Source organism: Oncorhynchus mykiss, chromosome Y (genome assembly GCF_013265735.2).
Source record: "Oncorhynchus mykiss isolate Arlee chromosome Y, USDA_OmykA_1.1, whole genome shotgun sequence".
Taxonomy (NCBI): Eukaryota; Metazoa; Chordata; class Actinopteri; order Salmoniformes; family Salmonidae; genus Oncorhynchus; species Oncorhynchus mykiss.
Genome location: NC_048593.1, coordinates 21,209,901 through 21,235,386, shown reverse-complemented (window position 1 = coordinate 21,235,386; position 25,486 = coordinate 21,209,901). Strand labels below are relative to the sequence as shown.

The window sequence follows — 25,486 nt, the reverse complement described above, 5'->3', positions numbered from 1 at the left end:
GTTAAATATTTGTCCTCTTTTATCAAGCCCCAGCCAGCGCCCACAATTACCAGCTCTGACGCTCTGAGCCAAGACTAGGGTTTGGAACCAAAATTGTTTCCAATTGTTTCGTTCTGAGCAGAACCAATTATTTTTTCCGTTCCATTCCACTGTTTCACCTGCAAAATAAAATTATGAATCGGTTCGAACCCCAAAATGTAAAGGTTTATATGGCTCCTTTCTGTTCCCTTTTAAATCTCTGAAATCAAATTAGGTCAACATTAAATTACTTCACCCATCAGTGCAGATAGAGCAGTTGCGACTGAAATTTTGCGTGTGGGGAGAGAGGGTTGAGGAGGAGGCTTGGCTTGAAGCGCTGGGCATCTTATTATGACATGTATTATATGAATCGGGCCAACATTATACCTACAGAGGAGAGGCTTCTATGAAGGAACTTTGAATGCCTTTGAACTTCAGAGTGTTGGACCAGAGCTAGCTAGATGGCTAACAAGCTTGTGTGTGCAGAGCGGCACCAGAATTAAAAACATGTCTTACCTTTTTATAGTTAATAAATCCAATGTGGAATGTGATAACTATAGTGTCCTTAAGTAGTGACATGTATTATATGAATCGGGCCAACATTATACCTACAGAGGAGAGGCTTCTATGAAGGAACTTTGAATGCCTTTGAACTTCAGAGTGTTGGACCAGAGCTAGCTAGATGGCTAACAAGCTTGTGTGTGCAGAGCGGCACCAGAATTAAAAACATGTCTTACCTTTTTATAGTTAATAAATCCAATGTGGAATGTGATAACTATAGTGTCCTTAAGTAGTGTTGAAAAGATGAATCCATTCTTCTCTCCCTGATTTCTGAATCACGCATGTAACATCGGTTACATAACCTTTGTTGGGAGGAGCACACTGCCTACACACCACTGGCAAAGATTTTCAGCTGGCAGGCAAACACTGGAATATGTTTCTGAGTGACCGAGTGAGAGCTCTGGCATAAGCGCCTTGTTTAATTTTTTTGTGGGACTGAACAAAATGCCCTGAACTTAAAATAAAGCGGTTCTCATGCTTTTTGAAAAACGGTTCTGTTCCAGAACAATATAGATCACTTTCATTCCCGTTTCTGAATCTGTTCCTCTTAAAATGCAGTTATTTTCCAGTTTTCGGTTCTGTTCCATGAACTGTTTCAACCCCTGGCAGAGACACAGTGTGGAACTGAAAAGCTGATCTGACATAATGAAAGGGGGGATATAAACTGTGAGGAATTGGAAGAGAAAATACATTTCCTCATAGTACGAACGTAGTATTGTCAATTTTTATCTACAGAAGACACACACAGCTAGACGACAATAAGATCAACACAATTAAAATCCACAGAGCAGGTGATCCGAACCCAGCCCCAACCCCCTCCTTCCCTCTCTCTTTCCCTCCTCTCCTCCTCTCTGAATGTCAAGAAGACTCAAGTCATGAGGGTCAGAGCTGTTTTTAAAACCAGCCGCCCACCCTCCTAAAAACCCCTAAAACCACAGCTGATCTCTTTTGGCTTTCTGTTTTAGGAATGTCACTCCAGAATAACCTGTCAGGATGTGTGTGTGTGCATGCGTGTGTGTTTTAGAGAGAGCGAGAGAGGGTCAAACACTCCTTCTGCCAAAGACCTAGCAACCATCCTGGATGGTAAACAGGGTTGTCCTGGTCTTCCTCTCCCAGACGCCTGCCAACGGACACCCCTCTTCCCCCCCACACCCGCCACTCCATCACATTTCCTGGACAATATTATCACAATGGCTGCCCAGCTTGTCATGGCTTCCCTCTCTCACTCAGCTCCCTGATTCCCAGAGAATACAGGGTGGATAACACATCGCTATGTGTGTTAAATACAGTATCCTCCCTCGTCCACCACAACATTGCATTGTAGCTTTTCACTAAAGCCAAGGTCAAACCAAGGTGCTCACCCTCAACCACCAGCCTACAGAATATACTGTAGGACTTACAGGTATTTACAACTACAAGGGTAAATATGGCCAACATGTAATGTATTGCTCTTTTTGAAGCATTCTCAATTTTGGGGGGATATAATATAATTTATAACATATGAGAGAGAGAGACACCATATACATTTAGTGAATACTGTGTTTGATTGAAACTACTGTCAATGAATCATCAATCAAAAGAAAGTCATCCAGTCCATTGTATTGAAGCAACCATAAGCAGACAACAATAGAGGAAGTTCTGGAGGCCAAATGGTCCTTCCACTCTGATAACACTACACAAAGGTCAGGAAACGTGACAGGGGGAACGAGAAAGAGAGAGAGAGAGAGGTACTAGGGGCCACAGAACTGCATCATTCCTCAGACCTGTGGGTCAGGACCCACTTGTGGGTTGCGGCAGGGATCCAGGTGGGTCGTGGGATGACATTGCAAATTTTATATATACAGTACCAGTGAAAAGTTTGGACACACCTACTCATTCAAGGGTTTTTCTTTATTTTTACCATTTTCAACATTGCAGAATAATAATGAAGACATCGAAACTATGAAATAACACATATGAAATCATGTAGTAACCAAAAAGTGTTAAACAAATCAAAATATATTTAATATTTTAGATTATTTAAAGTAACCTTTCTTTGCCTTGATGACAGCTTTGTACACTCTTGGCATTCTCGCACTTCATGAGGTAGTCACCTGGAATGATTTTCCAACAGCCTTGAAGGAGTTCCCACATATGCTGAGCATTTGTTGGCTGCTTTTCATTCACTCTGCAGTCCAACTCATCCCAAACCATCTCAATTGGTTTGAGGACGGGTGATTGTGATTGTGGAGGCCAGGTCATCTGATGCAGCACTCCATCACTCTCCTTCTTGGTCAAATAGCAAATACAAAGCCTGGAGGTGTTTTGGGTCATTGTCTTGTTGAAAAACAAATGATAGTTCCACTAAGTGCAAACCAGATGGGATGGCGTATCGTTGCAGAATGCTGGGGTAGCAATGCTGTTTAAGTGTGCCTTGAATTCTAAATAAATCACAGACAGTGTCACCAGCAAAGCACCCCCACACCATCACACCTCTTCATCCAAGCTTCACGGTGGGAAACACACATGCGGAGATCATCCGTTCACCTACTCTGGGTCTCACAAAGACACGCCGGTTGGAACCAAAAATCTCAAATTTGGACTCATCAGACCAAAGGACAGATTTCCACCTGTTTAATGTCCATTGCTCGTGTTTCTTGGCCCAAGCAAGTCTCTTCTTGTTACTAGTGTCCTTTAGTAGTGGTTTCTTTGCAGCAATTCAAACATGAAGGCCTGAATCACGCAGTCTCCTCTGAAGAGTTGATGTTGGATCTTGAACTTCCTGAAAAGGCCACCCCCAGGTGGTAAGGGTTGGTAACAACACATCCACCACGCTAATCAACAACAAAGGGGCCCTTCAGGGGTGCGTGTTCAGTCCCCTCCTGTACTCCCTGTTCACTCATGACTGCATGGCCAGGCACGACTCCAACACCATCATTAAATTTGCTGATGACACAACAGTGGTTGGCCTGATCACAGACAGCGATGAGACAGTCTATAGGGAGGAGGTCAGAACCCTGGCCCTGTGGTGCCAGGACAACAACCTCTCCCACCAAAGTGATCAAGACAAAGGAGATGATTGTGGACTACAGGAAAAAGAGGACCGAGCATGCCCCCATTCTCATTGATGAGGTTGCAGTGGAGCAGGTTGAGAGCTTGAAGTTTCTTGGTGTCCATATCACCAACAAACTAACATTGTCCAAGCACACCAAGACAGTCATGAAGAGGGCATGACAAAACCTATTCCCCCTCAGATCCTCAAAAGGTTCTGTAGCTGCACCATTGAGAGCAGGGTTGCATCACTGCCTGGTATGGCAACTGCTCAGCCTACGACCGCAAAGCACTACAGAGGGTAGTGCGAATGGCCCAGTACATCACTAGGGCCAAGCTTCCTGCCATACAGGACCTCTATACCAGGCGGTGTCAGAGGAAGGCCCTAAAAATTGTCAAAGACTCCAGCCACCCTAGTCATAGACTCTTCTCTCTGCTACCGCATGGCAAGCAGTACCGGAGCACCAAGTCTAGGTCCAAGAGACTTCTATACAGCTTCTACCCCCAAGCCATAAGGTTCCTGAACAGCTAATCAAATGGCTACCCAGACTATTTGCAGTGCCCCCACCCCCTCTTTACACCACTGGTACTCTGTTGTCATCTATGCATAGTCACTTTAATAACTCTACCTACATGTACATACTACCTCAAATAACCAGTGCAAATTGACTCTGTATCGGTACCCCCCTGTATATAGTCTCGCTGTTGTTATTTCACTGCTGCTCTTTACTTGTTACTTTTATCTCTCATTCTTATCTGCATTTTTTGAAACTGCATTGTTGGTTAGGGGCTCGTAAGTAAGCATTTCACTGTAAGGTCTACAGTAAGCATTTCACTGTAAGGTCTACACCTGTAGTATTCGTGACTAATAAAATTTGATTTGACACATTTGATTTGATTTGAGATGAGTCTGTTACTTGAACTCCATGAAGCATTTATTTGGGCTGCTATCTGAGGTGCAGTTAATTGCCGATTTCTGAGGCTGGTAACTCTAATGAACTTATCCTCTGCAGCAGAGTCTTCCTTTCCTGTAGTGGTCCTCATGAGAACCAGTGTCACCATAGCGTTTGATGGTTTTTGCAACTGCACTTGAAGAAACTTTCAAAATGTCTAAAAGTAATGATGGACTGTCGTTTCTCTTTGCTTATTTGAGCTATTTGTCTTTTACCAAATAGGGCTATCTTCTGTATATCACTCCTACCTTGTCACAACACAACTGAAATTAACTTTTATCAAGGCAAATCTGTTAATTGAAATGCATTCCAGGTGACTACCTCATGAAGCTGGTTGAGAGAATGCCAAGAGTGTGCAAAGCTGTCTTCAATAAATAAATAAAAACCTTTGAATGAGTAGGTGTGTCCAAACTTTTGACTGATACTGTATGTATATACACTGAACAAAAATATAAATGCAACATGGGACAATGTTGAAGATTTCACTGAGTTACAGTTCATAAGAAAATCAGTTAATTGAAATATATGCAATAGGCCCAAATCTATGGATTCCACATGACTGGGAATACAGATATGCATCTGTTGGTCACAGATACCTTTAAAAAAAGTAGGGGCGTGGATCAGAAACTCAGCCCGTATCTGGGGTGACCACCATTTGCCTCATGCAGCCAACACATCTCCTTTGCATAGAGTTGATCAGGCTGTTGATTGTGGCCTGTGGAACGTTGTCCCACTCTACTTCGATGAGTTGCTGGATATTGGTATTGGTGATATTGGTGAAAACTGGACCACGCTGTCGTACACGTCAATATAGAGCATTTCAAACATGCTCAATGGGTGACATGTCTGGTGAGGATGCAGGCATGGAAGAATTGAGACATTTTCAGCTTCCAGGAATTGTGTACAGCTCCTTGCCACATGGGGCTGTACATTATCATGCTGAAACATGAGGTGATGGCGGTGTATGAATGGCATGACCATGGGCCTCAGGATCTCATCACGTTATCTCTGTGCATTCCATTTGCCATCGATAAAATGAAATTGTGTTCGTTGTCCATAGCTTTAACCTTCCCATACCATAACCCCACCGCCATCATGCAGCACTCTCATCACAATGTTGACATCAGCAAACCGATCGCCAACATGACGCCATACATCTTCCTAGTACAGTTGAAACCGGGATTCATCCGTGAAGATCACACTTCTCCAGCGTGCCAGTGGCCATCACATTGAAGGTGAGCATTCGCTGAAGTTTGTTATGATGCCAAACTGCAGTCAGGTCAAGACCCTGGTGAGGATGACCCTGGTGAGCACTCGGATGAGCCTCCCTGAGACGGTTTCTGACAGTTTGTGCAAAAATTCTTCAGTTGTGCAAACCCACCGTCCCATCAGCTGTCCAGGTGGCTGGTCTCAGACGATCCCGTAGGTGAAGAAGCTAGATGAGGAGGTCCTGGGCTGGCGTGGTCACAGGTGGTCTGCGGTTGTGAGGCCGGTTGGACGTACTGCCAAAAATCTCTACATTTACATTGGAGGTGGTTTATGATACATTACATTCTCTGGTAACAGCTCTAGTGGACATTCATGCAGTCAGCATGCCAACTGCACACTCCCTCAAAACTTGAGACATCTGTGGCAGAACAAGGTGCACCTGTGTAATGATCATGCTGTTTCATCAGCTTCTTTATATGCTACACCTGTCAGGTGGATTGATTATCTTGACAAAGGAGAAAGGCTCACTAAAAGGGATTTTTGCTAAATAAGCTTTTTGTGCGAATGGAACATTTCTTTAAATGTTGCATTGATTTTGTTATATTGTTTGAGCATAAGAACACAGCATTAGAATAGCAGGAAATTGCCTTTAAAAACTGCAAAAATGGTCTGTGTATGTTTTTTCACCTGCTGTGCAATTAACTGTTTGAGCAGACATCTTCCCCGAATGTGTCTCTTTCCAACTCTCTAGGGGAGGAGAGGAGAGCAGAAGGGAGGAGAGAAGAGGAGAGGAGAGGAAATGCCAAGAGAAGAGAAGACAATAGTGTAGAAGCCCAACGCAGCGCAGCAACCACCCACAGGTTTTCTAAATGCTGTCTCCTCCTCTCTCGCCTCTGTTCTCTGCTAGTAGCACAAACCACAGACAGAGGAGACATAAATAAGGTCTCAGTCTACACCTTGTATCTGGGTCTCTGCCCTTTTCCTGTCACTGGGAAGGTATTTTAGAACATTGACAAGGGCTGGGGAAAATCTCCATAATGCATTGCAAAACCTCTTAGACAGTTATTCAAACCGAAACACTCTCACGGTTGTAGAATAGGAACCACAGTACAAAGAGTTGTGTCGTATTCTCGCAACTTGTTACTATCTTAAATACTCTAACTTTAACAACATTTACATCTTCCATCTCCCATTTTACTGATCCTGATCTAGACACACATACACACACCTTCTTAGTGGCCATTTACCTTAATGGAGAGGTGCTTGCTCTCGTGGAGGATCATCTCCTCAGAGACCACCAGAGTCCGTGTGGGGTTACACAGGTCCAGAGGCTACACACGATTGGGTGAGAGGGTAGATTTAAGGGTTAGATTAACATTGGATTAAGGTTAGATTAAGATTAGGCAACATCCTAGGAATTAAATGATGATGACATTATCCAGGGCAAAATACTGCTTCTAAATATTACTTCAAACACAATACATTCACTAATGCCAGTACACAATATTACAGCCAAAGTAATTAATACTGAAGTCCATACACTGCTATTACAGCCCAATATCATTCGCAACACTCCTAAATATCACTCAATAGAGATAGAGGTATAGATAGATACACATGTTTCAAGTACACAAATATTTGGGAGGGATGTTATAAGTACACGAGGGAGCATGTGGCTACAGTACCATCTCCATTTTGGCTCCAAGCTCCATGCTCTCTGCCCCACACCAAAGGGAACAATACAGGTTCTGCAGCTAGCGGCTCTCGTGTAGCTACAGTCGCTCCAGTCTCTACAGAGATCCTCACCGTGTGAGCTGTGACTGCAGGAGTCTGTGAGCCGCTCTATAAGGGTCTCGCTCTGTGAGAAGGCGCTAGGCTAAAAGTGCTAGTGCTGCCGGGCTGGTAGCCACATCCTCTTGTGGACCAGGGCTAAAGAGCCCACAGGGCTGTTTCACTGTGTCTCAGAAGGGTGCAGCTGGGTGACTCAGTCACTCAGAGTCATATGTACACACATACTGTACCACAGAGCAGTGTTTCCCCTAGGTTTCTTTCAATAGGTAATACTGACGTGTAGTAAGTAATAATTGGTGATATCATAGAAGGAATACCATTTCCTCTTATATTTTAGATATAATATTAAACATTTTTGATCATTTATTTTTTTAAAGACTGTGAGTCTGGTGACTTTTTTAAAAGGATATTCTACTCCAAAATGCATGGCAATTAAATTATGCTCTCTTCCTTAGAAACTCGATGACAGTTACATTTTATCTCTTGATCTCAATGACTTCAGCAGCCAGTTTTATATTAACCCAAAGCTAGCGTAACGTTACTGTATGTTAGCTAACAATTATTATATCCATCTATGAATAGGGTTGGTTACACTTCCAGGAGTTCGTTTTTTAGATGATCTGATAAGAATCTGAGGAAGATATGTAACTCTTAAAAGTGTGTCTCGGCAGAAGTTGAAACAATAAAATGAAATCTATATATATTTAAATTGTTGGCGGCAATGACTTAGCAGCGGCGGTGAATATAGGGAAACAATGCTGAGGTGAGAAACTTTGCAACTAATTTGGTGTGGTTTAGTCTGTTTTGTGTCTCAAAAGAAAATCCCCCAAAATGTGGATCCCACTGGCATCACCATCAATATTGAAACACCTGTATGCTCTAGGGCAGTGGTTCTCAAATCTATCCTCGGGGACCCCCAGACCTTCCACAACTTTCACAGTTTAAGCCTTGAACTAGCTCCCCTGATTCATCTAATCATGGGCTCGATGATTAGTTGACAAGTTGAATCAGGTGTGCTAATTCTGGAATAGATCAGATACGGCTGGGGTCCCCGAGGAGAGGTTTGAGTACCACTGCTCTAGGGGATCAGATACGGCTGGGGTCCTGAGGAGAGGTTTGAGTACCACTGCTCTAGGGGATCGGATACGGCTTGGGTCCCAAGGAGAGGTTTGAGTACCACTGCTCTAGGGGATCAGATACGGCTGGGGTCCTGAGGAGAGGTTTGAGTACCACTGCTCTAGGGGATCAGATACGGCTGGGGTCCTGAGGAGAGGTTTGAGTACCACTGCTCTAGGGGATCGGATACGGCTGGGGTCCCGAGGAGAGGTTTGAGTACCACTGCTCTAGGGGATCGGATACGGCTGGGGTCCCGAGGAGAGGTTTGAGTACCACTGCTCTAGGGGATCGGACAGATCCCAGTAGTGGTAGTACCGTGTTTTCTGCATGAGGGCTCATCTATGGATCTTTTTCAGTATTGATTGGTGTAGTCAGGGGTCATCGGAGATCAACCTCCACTGTAAGCCAATCACTGTTCTCTGTGAATACATCATCTATCCACTCAGCACTGAAAATGACAGGGCGTTAACTGACTCGATGGGCTGTAGGGGGCATTGGTGTGTGTTCCTACCGTATTGTGTTTTCAGCATTACCAGCCATATAGACCAAAAGTTATCAAAATAAAAGGGGGAAAAAAAACTAACGTCACTAACAGAGTGGTGGAAAGATGATAGTGGAAATATAGCGATTCACACACACACCTGAACAAAGATGGGGAAGATGAGGATCTTGGGCGCTGCTTTGACGTAGCCGTAGTTGCCGTGCGGGTTGCCGTGTGGTACATGGGAGCGTACTATAGTACAGTTCTGGTAGTTAGCAAAGTTGGAGGAGCTCTGGGCCTGCTGGTAGCTGGGTGGGGGTTGGCCAAAGAGGTTGGCATCGGATGGTTTAGATGTCTTGGCGTTAGTGGAGCGTCTTAGGAAGGTGGTCCGGCCTGCTAGACCTACACCCCCAGGTGGAGCACCGCCACCCCCTTGAGTCTGGGGCACGCTGGCCTGGTGCGGGTACATCCTCCCTGCTGAGAGACATAACACACACACCCCAAACAAACACACACACACCCCACACATTTTGGGAGTTAGCCTGGGAACATAGAAGTAGAATGAGTGTTGACAGAATTGCCCTGCCAAACCGCCCTTGTTCACTAAAATCCTAGTCAGTAGTAAATGGCTTACCCAAGGTACCATGCTTGTCCTGGTAGATAGGCCTCAATACCTGAATTAGAGACAAAAACATAATAGTCAATGGTTCTGTTATAACAGTTGACCAATACCATTATGCAATACATTGTTACAGGAAATTGTCACATGTGATGTATCCATTCCACCATAAAATAATGCCTGACATGAGGTGAAATTGAAGAAATGACAATGCAGACCAGGCATGTTAGGCATGGAAAAGGGCCACGGACAACTACTTTTAACCAGAGCCCTATGAGTAGTAGTGGCCTGAACCCAGGTCTATGCAGTGGTTGTGTAGTAGTGGCCTGTGCGTCAGCCCTGTGTGACATCACATTGTGTCCCTGCTCTGACCTATGACTTCCAGAGGGGGGTGCGACCAAGCTGGGCAGGAAGGATGCTCTGTAACCCCAAGCATCAAGGTTTTGGATTTAGTCTGACATTCTTTAGCCACTTACTTCCACCCACTTTTCCATCCACTCTCGCAGCATTCTTTCTTTCCTCTACCATCCTTTTCCCTCTTCTGCTGTACCCGTCATCCATTCATCAACCTCTTGATGTACCCATATCTACTCTGTTCAATATCCCTTATTTCATCCATCAACTCCCTCCTTTATAACTCTCTCTATTCCCTCCTCTGCATCCTATCCCCCCTCTATCCAATCGTCCTGCCTTGACAGCAGTCCACCCCCTTACCCTCCTAACTCCCTAACCCCTTCCATTCCTCTTAGCATTAACACACAGCAGGCGTTCCCATCATGCTCTCTGTGCCCCATGTCATATCATGTCTGCAGGGGTGAGACTCTCCTATAAGGCAGACTGTAAGGGCTGCTATGCTGCCGGGCACGCACGCACGCACGCGCGCACGCACGCACGCACGCACGCACACACACACACACACACATACACACACACACACACACACACACACACACACTCAGGCAGCAGCTCACAGACTAACCGACAGCCCCACTGTCTCTAGGTTACTGGGTCTGTGGAGAGCAGGGTATACAGCCTCCTTCACGTCCCCTAAAGGCCTTTTAAAAACCAGCTACTATGTCACGGAAGCCCACAACCACACAGTCAGCATTACTGCCTTTGATTGGCCGTGCAAGCTCAGTGAGAGAGATAATGGAGAAATAGGGAAAGACTAGAAGTTCTGGGTTTTCTGCATTCATTGCTTCAGCATAACTGGTCCATTCTTCCAGGCTGGCAGATTAGTGTCAAATTGTTGGGGATGTTAAGGATTCAAGTTCACAATACAGTGTGTTTCCTTCTCCATTCGGTGCACTTTAGTATGTCTTTATCATAAAGAGCTATTTCCCCATACACAGCATGTTACAGTGCATCATTTGATAGAACACCTCTTGAGACCACCATGGCTTTTCCCATATAGTCACTTGAATACTACTTACTGGTGCAGCAAATCTCAACTCTTGGTTGTATATTATAATACATTTAAAATGTATTAAATTACCTATTTAACTATGTACTATATATACATATACAGTATATATACATATATACAGTATATACACATACAGTACCAATCAAACGTTTGGACACACCTACTATTTCCAGGGTTGTTCTTTATTTTTACTATTTTCTACATTGTAGAGCAATAGTGAAGACATCAAAACTATCTTGGAGCGTCATACCCAAGAAGACTCGAGGCTGTAATCGCTGCCAAAGGTGCTTGAACAAAGTACTGAGTGAAGGGTCTGATTACTTATGTGAATATCATATTTCCATTTTTTTTTAATTAATGATACATTTGCAAACATTTTAAAAACCTGTTTTTCTTTGTCATTATGGGGTATTGTGTGTAGATTGAGGAAAAAACGAGGAAAAAACTATTTGATACATTTTAGAATAAGGCTGTAACGTAACAAAATGTGGAGAATGTCAAGGGGTCTGAATACTTTCCGACTGCACTGTACACATCTTTAATTTGCACAATGCACATTATGTCCGTTTGAATTGCACAGATATTTCTCAGGTTAGAATGGCAAAGTATATCTCTGATTTAGATTGCATGTAATGTAATGTATGTCAAGTAGAATTGGCATGAATCTATCCCAGGTTTGAATGGCACATACAGTACCGCGAAAAGTACTTGCCCCCTTTTTAATTTTTGCATATTTTTGCATATTTTTGATACTGAATGTTTTCAGATCTTTAAACAAGACCTAATATTAGATAAAGGGAGCCTGGGTAAACAAATAACACAACAATGAAATACTTATTTCATTTATTTCAGAAACAAAGTTATGCAACACCTAATGCCCCACTGTGAAAAAGTAATTGCCCCCTTACACTCAATAACTGGTTGTGCCTCCTTTAGCTGCAACGACTCCAACCAAACGCTTCCTGTAGTTGTTGATCAGTCTCCCAAATCGCTGTGGAAGAATTTAGACCTTCTCTTTCTTGCTGTAACTCGGCGACATTTGTGGGTTTTCAAGCATGAACTGTTCGTTTCAAGTCCTTCTGCAACATCTCAATTGGGATTAGGTCTGGACTTTGACTAGGCCATTCATAAACTTCAAATGTGTTGCTTTTTAGACATTTTCATGTTTTGGATCATTGTCTTGCAGCATGACCCAGCTGTGCTTAAGCTTCAGCTTACAGATGGATGGTCTGACATTCTCCTGTATAACTATCTGTTATAGACCAGAACTCATGGTTCCTTCTATTAAGGCAAGTCATCCAGGTCGTGAAGGCCGTAAAGCAGCCCCAAACCATCACAATACCATCATTATAATTGACTGTTGGTATGAGGTTCTTACTGTGGACTGCCGTGTTTGGTTTTCGCCAGGCATAATGGGACCCGTCGTCAAAAAAGTTATACTTTTGAATCATCTGTCCGTAGAACATTCTTCCAAGAGTCTTGATGATCCTCCAGGTGCTTCCAAGTGTTTTTTGGCAAACTTGAATCCACTTTTATGCCTGGCGAGATCCTTAATAGAAGGAAGCATGAATTCTGCTCTGTATCAGAGAATTCTACAGGAGAATGTCAGGCCATCCGTCTGTAAGATGAAGCTGAAGCGCAGCTGGGTCATGCTGCAAGACATTGATCCAAAACACACAAGCAAGTCTACATGAACATTGGAATGGCCTAGTCAAAATCCAGACCTAATCCAAATTGAGATGTTGTGGCAGGACTTGAAACGAGCAGTTCATGCTTGAAAACCTACAACTGTCGCTGAGTTAAAGCAGTTCATGCTTGAAAACCTACAACTGTCGCTGAGTTAAAGCAGTTCATGCTTGAAAACCTACAACTGTCGCTGAGTTAAAGCAGTTCATGCTTGAAAACCTACAACTGTCGCTGAGTTAAAGCAGTTCATGCTTGAAAACCTACAACTGTCGCTGAGTTAAAGCAGTTCATGCTTGAAAACCTACAACTGTCGCTGAGTTAAAGCAGTTCATGCTTGAAAACCTACAACTGTCGCTGAGTTAAAGCAGTTCATGCTTGAAAACCTACAACTGTCGCTGAGTTAAAGCAGTTCATGCTTGAAAACCTACAACTGTCGCTGAGTTAAAGCAGTTCATGCTTGAAAACCTACAACTGTCGCTGAGTTAAAGCAGTTCATGCTTGAAAACCTACAACTGTCGCTGAGTTAAAGCAGTTCATGCTTGAAAACCTACAACTGTCGCTGAGTTAAAGCAGTTCATGCTTGAAAACCTACAACTGTCGCCGAGTTAAAGCAGTTCATGCTTGAAAACCTACAACTGTCGCCGAGTTAAAGCAGTTCTGCATGCAAGAGTGAGCCAACATTCCTCCACGTCAACGTGAGAAGACTGATCAACAACTACAGGAAGCATTTGGTTGCAGTCATTGCAGCTAAAAGGTGTTATAACCAGTTATTGAGTGTAAGGGGGAAATTACTTTTTCACACATAGGAATTGGGTGTTGGATAACTTTGTTAATTAAATAAATAAAATAAGTATATACTTTTTTGTTATTTGTTCACTCAGGTTCCCTTTATCTAATATTAGGTTTCGGTTGAAGATCTGACAACATTCAGTATCAAAAATATCAGAAAGGGGTAAAATACTTTTTCATCGCACTGTAAAGAGATCTTCAGTGTATGTCAGGGTCTGGATAGTGCCATCGAGGGGGTAGGGCAGGAGCCTGGGATGGACCATGAGCCTCTGCTCCCCCACCAGTACCTGGCTTCCTGGGTTGATGGGGGCCAGGATGATGTAGTTATCCCCGTTGGACGCCTTCACTCTAGTCCCCTTCAGCGTGGCTGTGTGGCTCTGGCTATGGGTCTGGCTCCTGACTTTACCATCCACCTCCTCTGCCCCCCTTCCTACGCGCCCCCTCTCCCCCCACGCCCCCCCTACCCCTACCCATCCTAACCCTCCCCCGCCAGCCCCCTCAGAGCCGTTGACCAGCACCCGGCGGCTGGTCCTGTGGTGGGCGGGGAGGGGGGGCACGGCCGGGGGGGACATGTCCCGGTCTAGCCGGTCCTTGGACCTGTCCCGCCGCCTGGTGGGGGGCGAGGGGGCATCATAGTTGGAGGAGGAGGTGGGCTTGTAGGAGGGCCGGTGGATGAGGCCCTCGAAACTGGGCTTGGCGGCCGGCCCAGTGCGCCATACCACCACCTTGATCTCATTGGAGCTGTTTCTGTAGAGGGAGGCAGAGAGGGAATGTGACAACTGGTCAGGAAGAGTGTAAAGGTAAGCTTAGCCAATGGACGTGCGCATAGAGACTACGACCCACAGTGCCTGTATAGTGTTTGCTGTGCATAGATAGCACAACCCATCAAACTTCAGAATGTAACATAAGGTGTTCTTTAAGTGTTGAAGATAGCTATCCCTGTCAAAGTTGGTTAAGTCCACTACTTCCTCTGTGTCTCCCTGCCTGTTGTACCTGATGGCGTGGGCGACCTCCACACATTTCCACTGTTCTACAGGCTGACCGTTGAGCTGCAGCACAGTGTCCAGCTGCTGCAGACCTGCCTGATCCGCCGGACCACCTTGGGACAGGAGAAAGGGCAGAAGAGGGTCAAACATGCACACACAAACACACACATATACACACACAGTTACACGCACCAGCTTCTACCTACTAATACCTACATGCAAACCTGATTTGACCACCTCAAAAAGAAGGGAAGAGGGGGACAAGAGAGGGTCAAATATACACCTGCACCCATACATCTAGACCAACACACACACACACACACACACACACACACACACACACACACACACACACACACACACACACACACACACACACACACACACAGGCAGGCAGGGAGTGGTGAGCCTTGCCTGAATCGACAGCCTGAACCCTCACTGGGGAGTCAGAGCAGATGGTGAAGCCATAGCCATCTTTTCCTCGAAGGATGGTCACCTATAGAACACACAAACAGACATAACATCACCATAAAGCATTACTCATTCATGTCTATATACGTACACGGAGTGAAATGCAAATACTATATTTGAAAAAACATCTACAGCAAGCAGGAGCAGTGATGAACAACATGCGAGCATATGCCTACAGATCAGAGAGATGTTCTCTGGCCAGGAGCTGAGTGTGTCAGGATGGAACGCGTGTGGATGCCAGCCACACAGATTAGCACTGTGGCCCTCATTAAAGGTGGCCGGCGCATTGGTGTTGATCTGACGCCAACTGTTGGCAGCATCCGCACAGAGTAAGAGGGCAGGCACACACACACACACACACACACACACACACACACACACACACACACACACACACGATGCCTTTCTGTCAGAACTCCAGGAATAATGACTGTGTGTGTGGTCCAAAATCAACAGTGCTCCGCTCCAATACATTGTTTCCATCTCATCTGCTGACAATAGGGCATCTGAAATCTCAACACACACTTTATATTGTAGCTCTTCAGCTGAACATAAAACAGATTGAGTACAATGTTGCTTTAAAACTCTTAGCAGTTTTACATCTCCCCCCTTTTGGTTCAGATCAGGATGGTAAGAGGGTAGACTGATCCTAGATCTGTGCCTATGAGCAACTTCTACCCAAAGAGCATGTCTAAAAGACTGGCATCAAGATGCATAAGCGTATTAACTTGTTTAGCTTTGATAACTACAGTTCAACCCTCAGTAGCCAAAGGAGGCTGGTATAATGTTCTTAGGGACAGTTCCTAGAATTCCTTGACGGATTGCCCTTCAGGATTGACCGTCTGTAATCTAGTGAGATACAGAGTCACAGTCCATAATCACTGGTGACATCCTGTATGTCACCCCAATGCCATGTCACCGCCCCGGTGACAGCTAGGTTGACCTCTTCATCCTGCTGACTGGCTGTGGCGGGGCACACACAAACATGTTTGTTTTTGACATGACACAAACAAGTTGATGAACACATTATGGCAATTATTGACCGACTTTCCACCTATAAAAATACATGATAATCTTGATAGTCTTTTAAAATGTTTGATAGATGATCCATCCTGAAAGATAATCTGGTTAGTGGAGGACTTGTCACCCTGTCATGTCAGAGTAGTTGTGTATCTGGTGTCAGGGACAGACAAGGATCAGAGCAGCATATTGTGTGAGTAGACGACTGTTTAATAACCCTGCAGCCTGGCTAAAGACCAGAGACAACATCACTACTGTCAGATCAGAGAGGGGAGAGAGAGAGAGAGAGAGAGAGAGAGAGAGAGAGAGAGAGAGAGAGACAGCGAGAGAGAGAGCGAGAGTGAGAGAGACAGAGATAGAGAGAGAGAGAGAGAGAGAGAGAGAGAGAGAGAGAGAAGACAGACAGACAAGACAGACAGAAGAGACAATGAGACAGAAAGAGAGAAATGAGATGGACAGATGAAGAGAAAACGAGACAAAGAGGCAGATGAGGAAATAGAGAAACGACAGAAGCAAATAGAGAAAGACTGGGTGAGAGTCTACGGGAGACAGTAAATCAAATAAATGAAAAAGAGTAAGGGAAGGAAAGAGTTGGGGGGCTCTGTAGGGGCTAGGTTGGCAGTCAGTAGGGGAGGGAAGGTAGAGTAGAGGGGCGGTGGGAAGAGGGGATCGGGGGGTGGGGGGGTAGTGTTAATGAGAGGTGCCCCCTGGCCTTTTTGAGCGTGGGACTGGACCACTGGGAGACCAGATACACACTGACTGGCACCCAGGGCCTTACAGTGGGCACACGGTGGTTACACACACACGTTGTTAATAAAGGAACCCTCATTCCTGGTCTCGCTCTCACATGCACTAACACACACGTCCAACCTTCAGGCCAAGGTCAGAGAACCAGCAACAATTGCCTGACAGGCAGCATTCACAGCATGTGTTCAAGGATGCTATTCTCCCATCTCCAGTTCGCCTCAAGAGCCTCTACAGCCTCAATCTTTCTCCTTCCCCTCAAATGAGAAGGTTACAAGCCCAGTATGAGTATGAAACTACCGTTGCTCGCTATTTGGAGCTACTCAAATGAGTTGTACAGGGGTGTATTTATGTAACTGATTGCGTAGGAGTGTGTGTGTGTGGTGACTCGGAGTGGTGTTCTGTTGTGTCCTGTGAGATGTGCAGTGTTTGTGTGTGTGTTTGTGTGTGCGTGCGTGAGACTGAATTTTCTCTCTGTTGCTTTGCCTCAGCAACCTCATATAAGACACTATCTGACTATGAGAACACAGCCAGGAGCCAACCCACTGTCTGTCTGTCTGTTTGTCTGTTTGTTTGTCTGTTTGTCTGTCTGCTGTGTGCTTCTGCTCAGTTTGATGCCTCTCCAGTCTGTCAACCTGATGTGCCTCAGTGATTTCACTACTGACCTGCACAGTTACACACTCTCACACACACAAACATGCACAAACTTACACACACACAGGCACGCAGAACTAAAGCAAAAAATAATCCACCCCAATGTCTGTTTGTGTGCTGAACACTACAACACTAAAATTCCAGTAGGACAGCCATTGTGCAGGGCCACATCTGGGTCACTGTGGTTTGGTGACAACGTGTCTCGGAGCCACCAGAAAAACCACTCCCTGCCAGCCCAGCATTATGTCCATGTCAACACGCTGTACTGTTGTGACGCCATGCAAACTCCAATCAAGACAGAGTGTCTTAGGCCAAAGTTGATTTGGATTGTTAACCCCAACTAATTGCAAACTGTTAGATAAGATGGGCTTGTGCTATGTCTATAAGCCATAAGCTGCAGACAGTATGGAAGTAGTTTTGAAGTGAGGATAACAGACTCCAGACTTTGGGGTGTTATGTTAAGCCTGCGGGACTGGAGGATTCTCTCTCTTTATTTTCAATGTATCTCTTCATCAGATGTGTCTCTTCTCTCGTTATGGATGAATAATGTAGGTGAAAGAGACCTGGTTCTTCAGTCTCAGGAAACAGGGAAAACACTCTCTCTTTTCATACTCTTGTTTCTTACACTGGTTTCCTCCTCATCGCTTCCCTTACATGTTAGACACTATAGGACTGAGCTGTCCAATGGCAAACACTTGGCTATATTAGTAGTGCCTAAAGGCTTTAATATAAATTCCCTAACTTTTCTTCTTTCTATCATTGTTCCAGTGCCTTAATCCAATTTCACTATTCTATAAATCTATACACACGTAGTTTCAGTTTCACAACCAATTGACCATTGTCTGTTTCCTACGTCATTGCTCTTCTATCATTGCTTTCCCTTGTTATTTCCCATGCTATCTAATGTATTCTCTTTGTCAGGGTTGCAGTCTTTCCAAAAGAGCTGGCTACACACAGAACCCTACTTCTGCACCCGTCCCGCTCCCCTCCCCTTCTCCTTCCATCTTCCCTCTCTCATTCTCCACACATCCATTCGCACACTCTCCTACCCCACACCCTGTCCTCTCCCTCTCGTCTCACTCACACACTTACTTGACACTCTCCCCCCATTTGTCACACCCCCATGTACAACAAACCTCTATCTCTCCCTCCATCCACCTCTCTCTCCCACCGTCCCTCTCTCCAGGTGATTGTCTAGGGGAACAAACCTGAGGCAGTCTAGCAGTGATGCAGATCCTACACAGCCCGTGGATGGTATGCATGTCTGCAAGCTCCTCCTGAGGACAGACCCACTGTGGATGCTTCTCTGTCTACCGTCCTGGATGGTTCCCTGAGGATGTTCCTCTAGAGTTCCTCTGTTCTTCTCTGGGTTCTCACAATGCTGTATGTGCTCTTCAATGCGTGTTCCAAATCTGATCCCAGACCTCTCTGTATGGTGGTTCACTTGTCAGGATCCTCTATAGTCCAGTCAGTACGGTTTGTGTTGATTGCTGTCCTCCATACAGCAACCACTAGGTATGGTCCTATCTGGATGGTCAACAGATAGTCAATGAGATGCACTAGAAACAATGATCTGTATGTGGTCAGCGCAGTCAACAATTAGATCCTCAGAGTGCTGTGTATGGGTCCTCACAACACTGTGTCCTCAGAGTGCTGTGTATGGGTCCTCACAACACTGTGTCCTCAGAGTGCTGTGTATGGCTCCTCACAACACTGTGTCCTCAGAATACTGTGTATGGCTCCTCACATTACCGTGAGTCTTCCTAGCACTGTCCGGTCTTCTCTGCTCTGCGGAGAGAAGACGAGCGCTGTGCTCGCGGTGTGCGTGTCCGTGTGTGGGGGCTGGCGTCGCAGAGGCGAGACTGGTGCTGGGTCGGCCTGCTCCAGCCACACTGCTCTTGGCATGGCTGCTCATGGGAACTCCACTCAAGAGAAGAATGGGAGGAAGTGCCCCCTCACCCCTGCTCCTCCCCCCTCAAACCCCTCTCTTTCACCTCCCCCCACCCTGAGCCCTGTCCGGGCCAGCCTGTTTTGCGTCGGCCATCGATGAGCCCAGAACAGCTTCCTGAGCCAGCAGTATGGGGCTGGGAGAAAGAGGTGAGAGAAACAGCTCACATACACACAGACTTCTGATCATACTGTAGAGGTGGAAGCAGAGAAGAGCACTGGCAGTGAGCACTCTTATATACATAACATGTATGTTGTGCATACGGAGGTGGGAGAGAGTCTGTGGACGCTCAATAACACAGCCATGTACAATAGACACAGTCCCATATCTTTATGAATTCCACCTACGCCATATTCACCCACATACACTAGCAATAAACATCCAAGCAACTTCTTGTTGTGCTACTTTTGCACTGAAAGAGGAAAGACACGCTGAAAAGATGAAGGCTTAAATGCCATGTGAAGCAGTCCTACCGTCTTTGACCACAGAACACCGTCTGTCATTTTCAGACTATTCTACATGTTGAATCGCCACCGTTCGTCCACATAAAGCATGTGATCTACTGTGCATTGCTGACTTACACTACATGACAAAAAGTTGCTTCCAGGGGCAGTTTGGAACTCAGTAGTGAGTGTTGCAACCGAGGACAGGAGATTTTTATGGGCTACGCACTTCAGCACTCGGCGGTCCTGTTCTGTGAGCTTGTGTGGCCTACCACTTCACGGCTGAGCCGTTGTTGCTCCTTGAAGTTTCCACTTCACAATAACAGCACTTACAGTTGACCAGGGCAGCTCTAGCAGGGCAGAAATCTGATGAACTGACTTGTTGGAAAGGTGGCATCCTATGACGCTACCACATTGAATGTCACTGAGCACTTCAGTAAGACCATTCTGCTACTGCCAACGTTTAGTTATGGAGATTGCATGGCTGTGTGCTCGATTTTATTCACCTGTCAGCAACGGGTGTTGCTGAAATAGCTAAATCCACTCATTTGAAGGGGTGTCCACATACCTTTGCACATAAAGTGTACATTATCTTATTGTTATGGTGTTTCTGCTGCCTCCCAGCTAACAGCACATGTTCCCACAACTTTAGAGAACGTTCCCTTAAGAGTCTCATTATGTCGTTAGCTATCGTCTAGTTAAATAAAGGTTAAAAGCAACTTTCATTGAATATTTCATATAGCAATGCTAGCAATCTTAGCTTATTTTAAACTGCAAGCACAGATAGGACACATGGAAATTAATTTCCTAAGCCATTAATCATGCAAACACGTTGACCAATGTGCCCTTGAGCAAGGCACTTTACCCTAATTGCTTCTGTAAGTTGCTCTGGATAAGAGCATCCGCTAAATGACTAAAATGTCAAATGTAATGTAAACATTCTGTTAAATTAATGAAATATCAATAAATGGTTCTCAGAACGTTATGTGCTATCTGGGATTGCTCTGTGTAGGAAAAATCAATTAATGTCGGCCAGAAAACTGGCAAATGTAACCCAGAGCGACTAATTTCCAACATGTCTCCGTTCCATTTATCCTTTAGTGGCTGGCTCACTCGAGGTTAACAGAGACAGAGAAAGAGAGAGGCCAAAGAGGAACCCATAGTGCACTGTCTCCACAATGCTAACAGACTGTCAGAAAAGACCATTCACCTCCTTACATCCCCTCTACTGGGCATTTAGGGGGACTTTTTCCTGTTCTCCTTTTAAAGGGGGGAAGGTTACCCTTCAATCGCACACAAAAACATGTGAGAGCTCTTTCTCTTCATTTTCTACCCTTCTATTCCGCTCTAAAGAAGCAGAAGGATGGATTAGAGGGAGAGAGAGGCGAGCGTTTGTAACGTTGTCTTTGAGCCTGACAAGACGAACGGAGCGGCTCCTTTTTGGAGTGTGGGATCTTCCGACAGTTCGTTCTTATCTCTCTCTCTCAATCTCTCAACAGACAAGTTACGGAAAAGCCCAGAAAAGCCTTGAAAAGCAGAAAGTCCAACGGTTCCTCATTCAGCCTGTGAAAGTGCTTTGCCCTTCTTTAAACTTGGTCCAAGGAGAACACCCCACAAAGACTCCTCAATCAGGCATCAAGAGATGAGAGAGAGGGGAATAGAGGGGGAGAGGGAGGGGTAGAGAGATGGGAGAGAGATGGAGGGAGGGAAAAGAACATTCAAAAACTGATGTAAAAGCCTTTAATATAGAGTTACATTACAGAGACTTCCTGTTCCTCAGTGTTAGCTTTCAGCTCGTCATAGCCCCACTTCCAAATCCACACTAAAACAACTGTTTGTTGCCGAACCAGGGTTGTGATCCAACAGTAAACATTTTCAGCAACGGAATGAGGAAAATTTGATAGGGATTTGCAACTTGAAATGTTTGTGTGCAACCAGTACCAGCATCAAATTCCGGTGTGGCCAGTGAATCAAATAAACAGCACTGGATGTTTCTGATATGCAGACGTGACTTCTGGTCCCAACACGTGTAGTTAAACGCGTCTACACAGACACACACACACACACACACACACACACACACACACACACACACACACACACACACACACACACACACACACACACACACACACACACACACACACACACACACACACACACACACACACACACACACACACAAACACACACAAACACACTCCTTTCACCACAGCTCCATGTCTCACACAGATACCCAGACATACAGTACATACAGGCATAAGACACATACAGAGGAAGTTCCAAAATATTTCCTCACCGTTAAGCATTGCATATTCTCAGGTCTTGTGGTCTCGGGGGCAGCACCATGGTTTGACAACGCAGCCTCTGAAAGAAAGACAAAAGAGTCACGGGCTGAGACACTGCATTTAGAGAACATCTCAGCCTCTCTGTCTCTGGAACCTCAGGGTACCAACTCGGGGACTCCCTCTTCTTCTCAACAAGGTGCTGCCCAAAAAAATCCTCAATATATTGCAGATGCAAGATAATGTCCCAAATTTGATGCTGACAAAAAAAGTCTCCCAAACGTTTCTCTGTACGTTACAAGCCAATGGATTAAGCCTGTCCTGAGCTGCCTTGGTGTGTGTTGAGAAAGGGGCATCAGTTAGGACCCCTCTAATAAGGCACAAACAGAACTACTAACTCTGGGAAACTCTGTGCCCAACTAGCCAAGAGAGGAGAAGAGCACAAGAGAGGGAGGGAAGCAGGGAGGGGGTAAAAAGAAAAGGAACTTCCCTCTCACTCCATTATCCCTCCTTCGAGGGCTCCTGTGAGGTTACCATGGTGACGGCAGCCTCGCCCCAGCCTCAATGTCCTTTTAACCATTCCTCATAAAGGCAGCATTCAGCTGGCCCACAATGCTGATGCCTGCTCCCCCTCCCTCCCTCCCTCCCTCCCTCCCTCCCTCCCTCCCTCCCTCCCTCCCTCCCTCCCTCCCTATACATATAGCTGCAAATCTCTATCCCTCCCTCTCCCTCTCTCTCTCCTTTTACACTGAGCTGTATCTATCTCTGTTGTCTCTCTTACATTTTTATGCTCTTTGCCATTCTAACTATTTCCTGCTCTATATTTCACTATCGCTCTCTCCCTCTCATTCCTCACGCAGATGGTGAAATTTGATTTCAAACTCATCCACCCCATAGAAACACCCTCCCCTTCATCTCTCCAGCATTGCGTTAGCCTCGTGAGGAGTTCATAATCGTGTTAGCATTCACACACACACAGACACAAACATCAATAAAACACAGAAGCACACACACACACACACACACACACACACACACACACACACACCCACACACACACACACTGTCCTGCCATAGTTAGTTCTCCTACAGCTTCTTAGTTCACATTCTACCATCCCGCAGGCAGGTTGCCAGGGTAACGGGGCAAGCTTCAAACAGGAGCCTGAGAGTTCAGTCACTTTAATCCCAACTCCCCAGAGAGCCAACCTGCACACCCATCGGCCCTTTGTTTGGATAACCATTAATCACACAGAGTGAACAACGTAAAACACCAAATAATGCATGCAGAGCAGAATTTCGTTGATACCCACTAATCATCAAAATCTAAAATCCAGAAAAGAGCCGTTCAATTCTACAACCACCTAAAAGGAAGTGATTCCCAAACCTTCCATAACAAAGCCATCACCTAAAGAGAGATGAACCTGTAGATGAACCTGTAGAAGTCTAAGCAAGCTGGTCCTGAGGCTCTGTTCACAAACAGACACCACAGAGCCCCAGGACAGTAACAATTAGACCCAAACAAATCATGAGAAAACAAAAAGATAATTACTTGACATATTGGAAAGAATTAACAAAAAAACTAAGCAAACTAGCTCTCAAGAGAAGATAGGCTATGTGTACACTGCCCACAAAATGAGCTGGAAACTGAGCTGCACTTCTTGACCTCCTGCCAAATGTATGACCATATTAAAGACACATTTTCCCCTCAGATTACACGGAACCACAAGGAATTCGAAAACAAATCCAATTTTGATAAACTCCCATATCTATTGGGTGAAACACCACAGTGTGCAAACACAGCAGCAATATGTATTAAAGCCCCTTGAGTTGAATTGAGAGAAAGAGAGAGAGTGAGAGAAAGAGTCAGAGAACGAGAGAGAGAGAGAGAGAGAGAGAGAGAGAGAGAGAGAGAGAGACAGAGAGAGAGAGAGGTGTGAGGACAAAGAGTAGTGTTGGCCATTGGCCAACGTTAGTCAGCCTTGCCACAGAGCTGCCCAGCCATAAAACATCTCTCTCCCCAAGTAGCATGAAAGATCTCTTCACTCTCTTGACATCCTGGCCCTCCTTTCACACCACAAACAAATAAGCACTTGATGGAGAGAATGAAGGAACATTCTCTCCATCAAGCAGACTTCTTTCACAGTCGTTTTTAAGATCATGTTTGACAAATCAAGATGGCGTAGTAGTTGGACGTGTGTTTGTCTTGTCCCGTTTCATCGTTTTTTTTCGCATATATTTTAATCTCACCCGCCTCACCCAATGTGGTACGGATCTGCTATTTTTATACTTTATAACTGGAACCTCCATCAGAAGCTAGCCAGCTAACTAGCTAGTAGTCATTGTTAGCAGTCTTCACCTTTAGCTCGGACACCCGCCAGCTTTAGCTCAGTCAATACCTGCCAGTCTGCACATCGCGATATCAACCCAGAGCATATGGGACTGCTTTGTCTACCACATCACCGGATTCCTGCCGCAAGCTCTGGACCATTACACCATCGGATCATCGCATCTAGCTAGCTGTAACCGAATGGCTATTGCTGGTTAACGCCTCTGTCCCACAGCAAGAACCAGTTAGCCTTGAGCTAGCCTCGAGCTAGGCCCATCTCCCGGCTAGCCGACGAATGTATACCAGCTAACTCTTGGGCTACAAAACGTTTTTGCCAATTGGCCAGGACCCTTTATTGTTGACACAGAGCCCCGCCAATCCATCACAATTGGTCTGCTGATGTAATCATCTGATGTGGCTTCAACAGGCTTTTCCATTGTGATGCTAGCTTTCTTGAACACCATGTCTCCTGCTCGCCTAGCATAGCAGCAACTACCGAACGGCTCCCTTAATCACCTATTGCTGCTCATTGGACCCTATGATCACTCGGCTACACAGCTGATGCCTGCTGGACTGTTCACTGACACGGTACCTCATGTTTTTTATCTGTCGGCCCCAGATTCGAACTCAGGTCCTGTGTGTACAGAACTGACCCTCTCTGCCAATTCATTGCCATTTACCCGTTGTTGTCTTAGCTCTCCCAATCAACACCTGTGATAGCTTTATGCCTCTCTCTAATGTCAATATGCCTTGTCTACTGCTGTTTAGGTTAGTTCTTATTGTTTAATTTCACTGTAGAGTCCCCAGTCCCGCACATGTGGAGACCTCACCTGGCTTAACTGGTGCCTCCAGAGATGCAACCTCTCTCATCGTCACTCAATGCCTAGGTTTACCTCCACTGTACTCACACCATACCATACCCTTGTCTGT

General features: G+C 45.4%; 1 protein-coding gene across 3 annotated transcripts in view; it reads right to left on the bottom strand.

The window, feature by feature from the left end:
* The window catches only part of LOC110509811 (regulator of G-protein signaling 3), a 229,537-nt gene that overhangs the window by 154,276 nt on the left and 49,775 nt on the right, over positions 1 to 25,486 (bottom strand). For 2 of the 3 annotated variants that reach the window (XM_036968257.1, XM_036968259.1), the window contains 7 exons: positions 22,245 to 22,312; positions 15,080 to 15,161; positions 14,673 to 14,778; positions 13,967 to 14,426; positions 9,794 to 9,833; positions 9,320 to 9,636; positions 7,019 to 7,102 (listed from right to left, as the gene is read on the bottom strand). In XM_036968257.1, coding sequence (XP_036824152.1) covers positions 7,019 to 7,102; positions 9,320 to 9,636; positions 9,794 to 9,833; positions 13,967 to 14,426; positions 14,673 to 14,778; positions 15,080 to 15,161; positions 22,245 to 22,312 — 1,157 coding nt within the window. Of the gene's footprint in view, positions 1 to 7,018; positions 7,103 to 9,319; positions 9,637 to 9,793; positions 9,834 to 13,966; positions 14,427 to 14,672; positions 14,779 to 15,079; positions 15,162 to 18,762; positions 19,432 to 22,244; positions 22,313 to 25,486 lie in introns of those variants that run through there. The other variant, XM_036968258.1, reaches the window with a different exon arrangement.